The 10714-nt window shown below is 37.2% G+C and overlaps 1 protein-coding gene across 2 annotated transcripts; it reads left to right on the top strand.

Moving 5' to 3' along the window:
• Positions 1 to 4432: 4432 nt before the first annotated feature.
• LOC104922701 (protein sidekick-1-like) lies at positions 4433 to 10178 on the top strand. Of its 2 annotated transcripts, XM_010735595.3 has the most exons (15): positions 4434 to 4767; positions 4863 to 5201; positions 6010 to 6138; positions 6256 to 6414; positions 6513 to 6583; positions 6753 to 6999; positions 7121 to 7207; positions 7350 to 7421; positions 7513 to 7587; positions 7925 to 8053; positions 8166 to 8333; positions 8573 to 8625; positions 9507 to 9612; positions 9694 to 9724; positions 9823 to 10178. In XM_010735595.3, the coding sequence occupies exons 1-15, from the start codon at positions 4704 to 4706 to the stop codon at positions 9878 to 9880; spliced, it is 1788 nt and encodes a 595-aa protein (XP_010733897.2). In that variant the 5' UTR covers positions 4434 to 4703; the 3' UTR covers positions 9881 to 10178. The 2 variants fall into 2 exon arrangements, with proteins under 2 accessions (XP_010733898.2, XP_010733897.2); XM_010735596.3 differs by lacking the exon at positions 7350 to 7421 and having other exon boundaries at positions 4433 to 4767.
• Positions 10179 to 10714: the final 536 nt, after the last annotated feature.

Raw genomic sequence — 10714 nt, 5'->3', positions numbered from 1 at the left:
GTAGACAGCTTCAGTGTTCTTATTCCAGTCTAGTTTGTTGTTCAAGTACACTCCCAAGTACTTGTACTCCTCCACAATGTCCACCGAGGCCCCCCGAATGGAGATAGGGGTTACCTCTGTGTTTTTCCTCCTCAGGTCCACTACCAGCTCCTTGGTCTTTGTCACATTGAGCTGTAGATGGTTTAGCTCACACCATGTAACAAAGTTCTGCACTGTTGCCCTGTACTCGGTCTCCTCTCTACAGATAATGGTGTTTTCAATAGGGTCTGCAGAAAAGATATCTTTGTCATGCAACTATAACGCTCAGTAGTATGGCAGGCATTCTCCATGCTGGAGCCAAGTATCTCTGTTTCTGGGACTGCAGTCCCTGGGTCCCTGATCATCAGGCAAATTAAGGATAGCGACTCAGGAATGTACAGCTGATGGGTAGAAATATGGGGCTTGTTTAATGATCACACAAAAGGTGACTTTGTCAGCAGTGTCATGTGGAAATTGCGGAAATAATAAAACAGCAGCAATTATTTATGCATTGGAAATCTGTCATGGTTAAAGTGGCTTGTTGGATCTGTTTTGGCATTCAGTATTTCTTTCTTTCTAGGACCTCCTGACCCCTTGGTGATTGAGACAAGACAGGTAAAGGAATGGACCATCGCTGTTATCTCAGGTTTTGTGTTTGACGGAGGCAGGTTCATCACATCCTAAAGGGTTTATTAGGAAGGGTTATAAGGAAAATGTGTTAACTTTTATTAAACTCATCTGTTGTTTCCTGTTGCACATCATCCAGGGATACTGCAGTAGGAACTGGAGGATAATGGATTTGGATCCAGCTAGGACTTTTGGTAGCAACGTTTTACAGTCACAATGAATGAATAAGGGAGAGTAACACACCTAACATCCTTTCAGACAGAATTGTAGTTTAAATTGTGGATAAAGGGCTATCTAAAATTTGTTTTTCAGCTGGAGGCTGTCATTTCTCACAGCATAAAAGTCACTTTGAAGGTAAAACCTCTGAAATACTGTCTGCAGACACATTCAGTATTCTGGAAAATGTTTGGAGTTTAAGAGAATATTAAACACTTTCCTGCACAGTCTTTGTTTAGTCTTGAGTGAGAGCAACATAAAGACTTCTACCATCATGTCCACGCAGACGAGAACTGCAACTACTCTAAGTGATTCTGTTCTGCTTGTCTTTAAATAACATCAGTCTGTCTCTCTGCAGAAGAGACTTGTTTAAAATCATACAAGTAAACATAATATAATGTACCCCTAGTTTCAGTTCAGTTTTTGGTGATATGTAAGTTGAGACAGGGTCAATGGTTCAATGAACAGTGTCAGCTCAGCATTAAGAGCACTAGTTGCAATAGCAGTGCTAAAACTTTAAGTAAAAATTAGAGTGACACAAAAAAACCTAACAAAATAAAATAATCTATAAATGTACTATATAAGTGACATAAGTTAATGTATAAGTATTTTATGCTGTGTAAATGAGAAAGGATTGGCAAATTGTTGCAACTGGTAAATTGTTTCCTTCTTAAATTTACCAAGAGAGCCCAAAACACATCAAGCTCTTAAAATCTCATTTCTGCAGATCTAAGTGTCTCACATCTATTGTTTAATTAGCAGTGCTTTCATATGCAGTAATGAAAGACAGTACATTACATTTCATTTTAACATTCTTTAACAGTCTACTTTGAAGTAACTGTGTCATATATTTTTTAAATATTCATGTAGTAGTGACTGCTCTCGGTTGACTAAAATAAAAGCTGTTTTGTTTAAGTATTTAAAAAATTGATTCATAACATAAAACATGTGATCAACTTTTTGTGATTACATGCACGTGTGTGGAAGAGAGCGTACAACATTATAGTACAAAAAAATAATATATATATTTCAATTATCAATACACTGTATTGTTTTAGCACGTGACCTCTTTCAGTTACATTTTTCCTAAAAAGAGCAAGATGTGCCAAACACATAAGTATATAGCAGATGCCACCACAGTGTCATAAAGTTTTTTACAGAATAACAGAATAAGTGATCAGTTTATGTGGAGCAGGTTGAAGCTGGAAGAAAGATAGAGTATATAGGACAAAGCAAAATTGCTGTATTTCAACATATGGTATAAATTTAACTATACTGCATATGTAAAGCAAATACTGTATATAAGATTATGTACCAATTATCATGATAAACTTAATTTTCATTGCAACTGGAATTCAAAGCTTTCCTGAGAGTGGGGAACTTCATGAGGATGGCAGCTATTTCCTTCTTCACCATAATCCTAATCCTCGTCTTTATTTTCCGCGTGGATTTGGATTATAGTTTGCGACTCGTGCAATTCAAATTAATTTTACACAACCTTGGAATAAATTTCATATTCAAGTCCAATTCCAACATTCAGTACCAATAGAGGAAGTACAGTGCCATTTTTCTTTTAGCTGGAGTGGATGTGTAGCACATGATTTTATCCAATCCAGCAATAAGTGTTTTTTTAACCAAGCGGCAACCTCAGTGGCTGTGAAGTAAAGCCAATGCGGAAGTGCCAAAAACTGTAGTTCCTTAATCAACCAAGGCCCCATGTTCAAATGTCCAACTTGTGTTTATGTTTACAGCCTGGTACAAAAATCAGTTTTGGTCTCTATAGCTAATTTGCCTGTTCATGACAACTGTACTGAGGGGTTATACACTAATGAAAACGTAGTTATGAATATGATATTTTATTTCTGTCAATAGATACCCTTAAATATTACATAGTGGACCTTTAACTTTATACTGTGGTTAGTTAGCATATTAGTTACTGTGTGCAGTAGAAACTAATAAAAAGTTGAAAAATAAAAACTTTATAATCAAACATTGAGCATAATTGTCAAATATTAACATCTTGTCTGGTGATATTGTTCAGAAAATCATTTATAATCTCTGCAGGGACAGGATTTTTCTCAAATTTAAACACGCAGAGAACATCTGCGTCCAAAAGCTTGAGTGGCCGGCATTACAAGAATAATGAATGACTGCAGATTCCTCGGGGGAAGTCCTGTCTGAAGCAGTGTCCGTCAGACGTTTGTTCACCTCATTTATGTTCCCAGCTACTTAAGAAAAGTGTTGAACTTCCCTGTTTAACAGTATGAAAAAAAATCCCCAAATTATTGGAAGAAGCAGCTCATAAAGTAGTTCTCTAGTAACCCGGGAAAATATGGGTTACATTTAGATCAAAGATTTCTTGGATATTGATAAATTCCCATTTCTTGTTTTGCTTCCTGTTTTGTATTTCTGTTTTTCATGAAAAAGGATGTGATGGCTTATACGTGTGGACACACCCTAACATATAACACAAGACTTTTTTATCCCCTATTATGTCAACATTAGAGGAGACGACTCCTCCCTGAACACAGTGTACACGGATCAATGTCCCCGGTTCGTTGGTGTAGATCTCTGTAGATAATATTTCTTATATCATACACAATCTGCCCAACCTTAAAATTTTTGTTTACGTAAATCACACATCAACACGTACATTTAAAAAAATATATATATATTGAAACAGCTTGTTTCCCAAGAATTTACTGTGAAACCTATTACCTTATTTATCTATACTTATTATCTCTTGTGTTTCAGTGAAAGAAGAAGTTTCTCTTCCACGGTATTCATAAACACAGACTCACTACAGAGCTGATGTTCCTGTTTTGGTTGTGTACTTTTTTTTAGTGACTTAATGTAACAGTGTAAGCAAATTCACAGAAATTAAGGGGTGAGGTGTCTCTTCTAACTCAGGGAGGGAAATGGCCTTTGTGCAGCTGTGAGGCTGTTTACAGGAATGTCTGATGTTAGAATAATAAATAAATAATAAATAATCTGAATTTTGGCAAGTCTGCACAGTTTCTTAAAAAAGCTGGTGTGTGTAACTTTCTCTTTAATTGTTGTTGATTGTTGTGAGTGTACCCGGGTGCTCATGGACAGTAGAGCTGGTGCTCTTCTAGAGTTAACAAATGGGTAAAGCTATCTTATCTTATGGAGCTAAACTAAATGTGTTAAGACTGACTCTGCAGATACAAACAAAGAAATAATATTTGTTTGTCTGCTTTCAATCCTACAAATAATTACAATAATATATAAACTCTAACTTTGACCAGTCACTTCAGTGGTTGGTGGTCATTTTGTGGATCCCCACTGATAAGGTCGACTACCCAAAGAGGAAGTTCTGTGTGGGGTTACTAAACATCAGGCAGACCCAAATGTTTACTCAGCAGTCTAAGAAACATACAAAAGTCCATGACCCATGAAACAACTAGACTTTCTATTTTCATCTGTGATATATTTCCGGAACCAGTGAGTATACGATTCTACATCTACATATACAGAAGTTAAATAATTTAATCTTCAAAAATGCCTTTCTTTCCCCATCGCCACAAGGACTGAGAACAACAGGAATGAAGACAGTGTGCTGATAACCTTGATTCTGCCTCTGTCAAATCATCAAAATGGAACAGAGTATCTTTTCTGGATTAGGGAACCAAAACCTCAGAAAAGGAAATAGCTCTTTTCTCAATCCTCTTCCACCAGCAGAAGTTGTTTGTGTGAGCACTTTGAGGATGGCATCATGTGATTTTGGAAAGATTTCAAAGCTGAAACCACACTGCGGACTGTTTTAGTGTCGTTTAGCAGGTGAACTAAATCCTCTGACTGACTCTGAGCCAAGAATAAAAATGGCTTTTTTAGGCAGAGGACACCTCCCTCTGTGTTGTGCTCTTTTATTTTGTCTACTCCTAGGTAAGGCATTTAAATTCAATGATGATTCAAAGTTTATTTTTTTCATTTATCTAAATATTCCTCCTTGCAAGTAAAACTACTTTCTACCTTTTCAGATTGTGTATCTGCTGAAAGCATCACAGCCAAAGTGGGATCAGACATCACTTTGCCATGCAAGTATGATGCTCAGCATTATGGCAGGCTTTCTGTATGCTGGGGTCGAGGAGCCATCCCCAACAGTGGCTGTAACAATGAGGTGATCAAGTCAGACGGGACATCAGTGACCAGCCGACTGTCAGAGCGTTACCTGTTGATGGGTAATCTTGGTGGGGGTGATGTGTCACTGACCATCAGGCAGGTTGAAAAGACCGACTCTGGGATGTATGGTTGCCGTGTTGAAATACCGGGCTGGTTCAATGATCACAAACACCAGGTGACTCTGACGGTAGAGGCAGGTGAGAGATGAATTATAATCTGTGAGTCTGTCAAGTCTGTTTTTATCTGTTGGTTGTTTAATAGTTTACTATAAAGCATTGCAGTGGTGGAAAATAACAAAGTACAATTCTAAAGCACATTTTCCTTCACTACATTTCAGAGGAAATGTACTTTTTACTCCATTATATGCATTAGATACATTCAGTCACTAGCTATTTAACTTACATATAATCAACAAAAAAATTCTGATCTAAAATTATAAATTAAGATAAAATTTTATTTGTCTCCAGTCGGAAAGATATCCAGCAGATAATGTATGTAAGCAGTTAAAATTAGCTCCACCTTTAGCAGGTGCAACATTAAAGTAATGTACAAATAAATGTGCCCACATTTCTAATAATACATACATAATTATAATAATCCAATAGCATATAATGGTTAATAATGACAGTGGTTAGCACTGTTGCCTCACAGCAAGAAGGTTCCAGTTTTGAACCTCGGCTGCGGTCTTTCAGGTTGCATGTTCTCCCCATGTCTGCGTGGGTTCTCACCGAGTACTCCGACTTCCTCCCACAGTCCAAAGACATGCACTTACAGTAATACGTTAATTGGTGACTCTAAAATTGCACATAGGTGTGAATCTGTTTTTGTCTCTATGTGCCCTGTGATTAACAGGCGACTTGTCAGCCTCAGTCAGCTGGGATTGGCTCTATCCACTCAGTGGAAAAAGACAGATAGACTTTTACTTGTAACTTTTACTTAAGTACAAGATCTGAGTACTTTTTACACAACTGTAGCAATGTATTTAGTTTTCCCCCCTCTTTTTAGCACCTCCTGATCCTTTGAACCTGGAGATAAAAGAGGTGAAGGAAAAAAGCATCACTTTTGGCTGGACTTCCGGGTTTGATGGTGGCGAGCCTATCATATCCTACAATCTCGATCTCCAAGAGAATAAGGGTAAGCTTAAGAAAACTATCCTAATAATCTTAGCAGAATGTTAAACAGCTAATTATGTCTTATAATATACTTTGAAGTATGAAATCTGGGTCTTATCTATGTATTCCTCTTGCACAGGAACTTGGCAAAGTACCACAATCGAACATGGCGAGCTGCCTCAGCTGACCTTGTTGGATTTGAGTCCGGCCACGACCTACAAACTTCGCATGTTTGCTATGAACAGTGTGGGCAAGAGTGAAGTCAGCAATCTTCTGATAGTCAAAACAAGAGAAGCAGGTCGGTCATTATTTATTGTTTTAAAAATAATTTGAATTATGCAGATCTAATATTACATTTTATGAAGGGTGGCCTTTAAAGTTTGTTTTTCCCTTCAGCACCAGATGGTCCTCCCCTGGATCTGCAGTTGGAGAGCCTCACGTCTCACAGCATCAGAGTAACTTGGAAGGTAAAGTAACAATTTCTAAACTTTATTTGCACATTTTTAAAAAAAGGGTACTTTACAGGTTACTCCTTTTATCCAGGCTGAGTGGATGGACATAGTTTATCCTAAATTATATATCTAAAAGGAAACAAATACAAATACTTTACTCCTCTGTTTGTTTTCTGTTGACTAGCCTCCAAACCCTAAACTCAGAAACGGGATTCTTCTGAGTTACAGCATTAGCTACAGAGAGTACGACCATGCAAGCAAACAATACAAAAGGTGGCAGCATGTAAGTGTTCCTGCCTCAAGGGAAATAGAGAGGGTCGTCCTGGACAATCTGAAGCCTTCTACTTCATATGGTGTGATCGTACAGGCCAAAACAAGTGCAGGAATAGGACCTCCCGCAACTGTCCCTCTCTGCACCACCCTGGATATAGGTCAGTGAGAGGATATCAAAATCTCAATAAAAACCTGAATTTTCTGAGTATTATGATGTCAGTTTAACATTCATGCGTATACAGAGACTGGAAAATGAAATGTGTTTTATTCTGTTTTAAGTTCACACAACTTCAACAGTGTCTACTGCTAAATCTGCTTCCACTCCTGCCACAATCTGGATACAGGACACTACAAGCATCCCTTTAGGTATGAGTTATGGTGAAATTTAAAATCTTGAAAACCCTAAAAATAAAAAAATAAAACTCTAAAAACATGAATTTTCTGATTATTATGATGTCACATTGATGTGTATACAGAGACTGGAAAATGTGTTTTATTCTGTTTCAAGTTCACACAACTTCTAAAACTGCTTCCACTCCTGCCACAATCTGGATACAGGACACTACAAGCATCCCTTTAGGTATGAGTTATGGTGAAACGTAAAATGTTGAAAACCCTAAAAATTAATAAATATATTATGACTAGATCATTTTTTTTAAATATGTCCCAAGTTCACCCAACAACAACAGACGAGCCTATTCCCGCTGCCACAGTCTGGGAGGACCTCACTACAAGTACTACATTAGGTAATTCATGTTTCAGTATCCACCCAGATGAAATAATATTGGACATTTTATTAGTTTTGATCTAGTAGAATTTGTCTTCCTGCATGAAAATCACAAAATTTTAGCATGGGGTCATAAAGAAACTGTTAAAGCATTGTTCGACTGACCTGGAATGGTTTCTGTTTCTTACAAAATCCAAAGTTGCACAACTTAATTAAGTTAAATCACATGGGCGCTGTTATAGTATCCCATAGGAGTAACCTTACAGCTACAGGTTTTGTCTGTACATGACATGACTATAGAAGCAGAAGAAATATGTTTTTCTTTACTAAATGTTTCTGATTTGTTTGTCCTATAGTGGCACCAGATCCCCCAGTGGTTGAGTTAAAGGAGGTCCAAAGTCATCTAATTTCTATTTCATGGACTCCTGGGTTTGACGGTGGTAGCCCCATTACTGGATATTACCTGGAGTACAAAGAAATTAATAGTAAGAGAAATTTTCAGCAGTGTACATAAATCATTAATTTAACTGTGAAAGCTAAACTTACATTCTTATTTCTTTTTGACCCTTTCCAATATTATATATTTTTTCCCCACAGACTTCTGGGATCACACAGATAACATACGAATAGACTTTAAACCTGATGAGACAGATGCCACATTATTAGAGATTAATGACTCAACGTACAACATCCGCATGTTCGCCAAGAACAGTCATGGCACCAGTAAAGCTAGCAACGTCCTCACTGTCACCATTGAAGAAACAGGTATTTAATTCTGATACATCAGTCAGAACGGGGCTGTGTGTAGTGTTACTATGATGTCATTCATTAACATTTGGCAATAGTGTGTCCCAAAAATATAAATCTACACTTTTATTAGAACAGGATCACAGTTCAAATTAAGTATTTTCTGCACATGTTTATCATTTGATGTATTGTTTTTGCATGTTAAGCTTTTAGAACCTCACCTTAGCTTTGCTTTTCTCTGTGGTTGTTCCTGACAGTTCATAAGATAGATGATCTCTCTACCACCACATCTACTGACAATCATGCTGCTGTAAGTAGAAGATATACAGATCCTTTACTTAAGTAAAAGTACTGTGGGAAGACCACACTGTTACAAGTAAAAGTCCTGCATTGAAAATGTCACTTGAGTAAAGGTATTAAGGCATAATTATAACCTTAAAGATGTGCTTAAAGTATCAAAAGTAGTAGTACAATCCACCACTGAATAATGACATTAAATGTTAACATTAAAGTGACAAACCCACAGAGAGTTAGCCTCTTGTAGCCCATTGTTTGCCTCTGGTTGTTCATTACCTGTCAACAACAAAAGGCGGGAAAGTTAGTGTCTTACTGACATTTTACTGCTTGTTCTTTTTCTCTGATGAATTGCGACCATGCGGAGCATTAGCTCTAACTTTTGACAGCCAAATATAAAACATATGTGCAACTTTTATTTGTGTGTTGAACTCTTCACCTCAGCTCCTGCAGCTTACTCATCCTCCATCCGTGGTTCTTCCTCTTTTGCTTTGTATCAAAGTTGTTGACCACTGAGGGCAGGAAGTGTGCACTGTTCCACACTTAACTTTTTGACCATTGCCATACTTGCACATACAGTAACTGACAGCGTGAACACACTTATGTACTCAAAATAACAAGCTTAAGTATGGAAGTACCCAAATTGAGACACGGCATAAGTTAGTAGAGGCCAAAACCAAGCTGAAAGGAGAATATGAATACCGAATGGTAATGTTTCTCTGTATCTGCAGAACATGAATGCAGACAATCGTTAGCTAACTCATTAACCAAAAGCAGGCTGTTAGCTTGTTTTGATGCTCTGCCTGTTTAATAAACTTCAACCTTCACAAGACAAGTAGAGCTGTCCCTCTCTCCAGTGAAGGTGAAGTTGAACTGTTGTTAAATCCTCTCTGCTAGGCCAGCGTCGAGGAGGAGAGTAAAAATGTCCACCTAGCTACCATCGTGGTGCCAGTGGTGCTGGTGGTGTTGATTGTTGCCATAGTATCCGCATGGCAACTTCGACGTGAGTATTCCTAACAGTGTAAAATTAAACGTCCAATTAAACGTCATACTTAGATTTGATCTTCACGCACTCTGTTCATAGGAATGAAGAAGAAAACAGACAGCATGAACATGTGAGTGGATGTAGTATTTGACACTTTTATATAAAAACATTAACATTAACATTTGCTTCTGTTTGATTGAACAATGATTTTTTTTTTCTTGTGTGCAGCTGGCTGACTGGTGGAGCATTACATTTCAGGAGCTCTGAGCCACTACAAGAGCTGTAAACATCTCAGTTACTCTACACTTTAGCCTACCAAGTCACAAAGAAGCATTAGTTTTAATTCAAACAAACAAAGGAAAAAAATCATCTCTACTTTGTAAATACTGAATCACTTCTAATCACAACAGCTGTGTGGTTTGAGTCTTTTCCAATATGTTGTTTTCACTTTAATGACATCATCATGTCATTAAATAACTTGTTTCATCTTTATATGACTTTTATGTGAATATCTGTAATGCAATGGTACCAAATCTTTGCTATTTTCCTTTATTATAATAAACTTCCACAATGTTTGTTCATCATTTATTGGGTAAAGTAGTTTGTGTCATGTTAGTTTAACCATTGCTGAGATACAATAGATTTACTTGTTGGCTACAAGCCACAAACTCTTCAGGTACTAAAATACTAAAATATGCAAGATAAAAACAACTTATACACACATGAAAGTTAGTTTATGAATACCAACAATGTACTAGATTCAGATTTAGACTGTATTGTTAAAAGGAAAAAATCAGGTAATCTCTGAAGCTGAATTAGCCCTAGATTAAAATCTAAATTAAAACGTTTAATTCATCACTGTAAAACTAAACACATAAACATCATTTTAAAAATTGAGTAAACTCAACTTATTATTTGACATTTATGTAACTCTCGCCAACCACTTGTGTTCTCCTACGACCACAAGAGGGTACCAGAGTCCCATCAGTGAGTTGACGCTCTGCTGCGCTTCACTCAGATCTCACCTCATCATCTACGGAGCCGTTCTCTGGGGCAGCACTGCAGCCAGCTGGATTTCCATCCATCTGTCCTATAAATCTCTTAATTGTCCTAATTAAGG

This window comes from Larimichthys crocea, chromosome I (assembly GCF_000972845.2).
Source record: "Larimichthys crocea isolate SSNF chromosome I, L_crocea_2.0, whole genome shotgun sequence".
In the NCBI taxonomy this organism is placed as follows: Eukaryota; Metazoa; Chordata; class Actinopteri; family Sciaenidae; genus Larimichthys; species Larimichthys crocea.
This window is presented reverse-complemented; position numbering and strand designations above follow the sequence as displayed.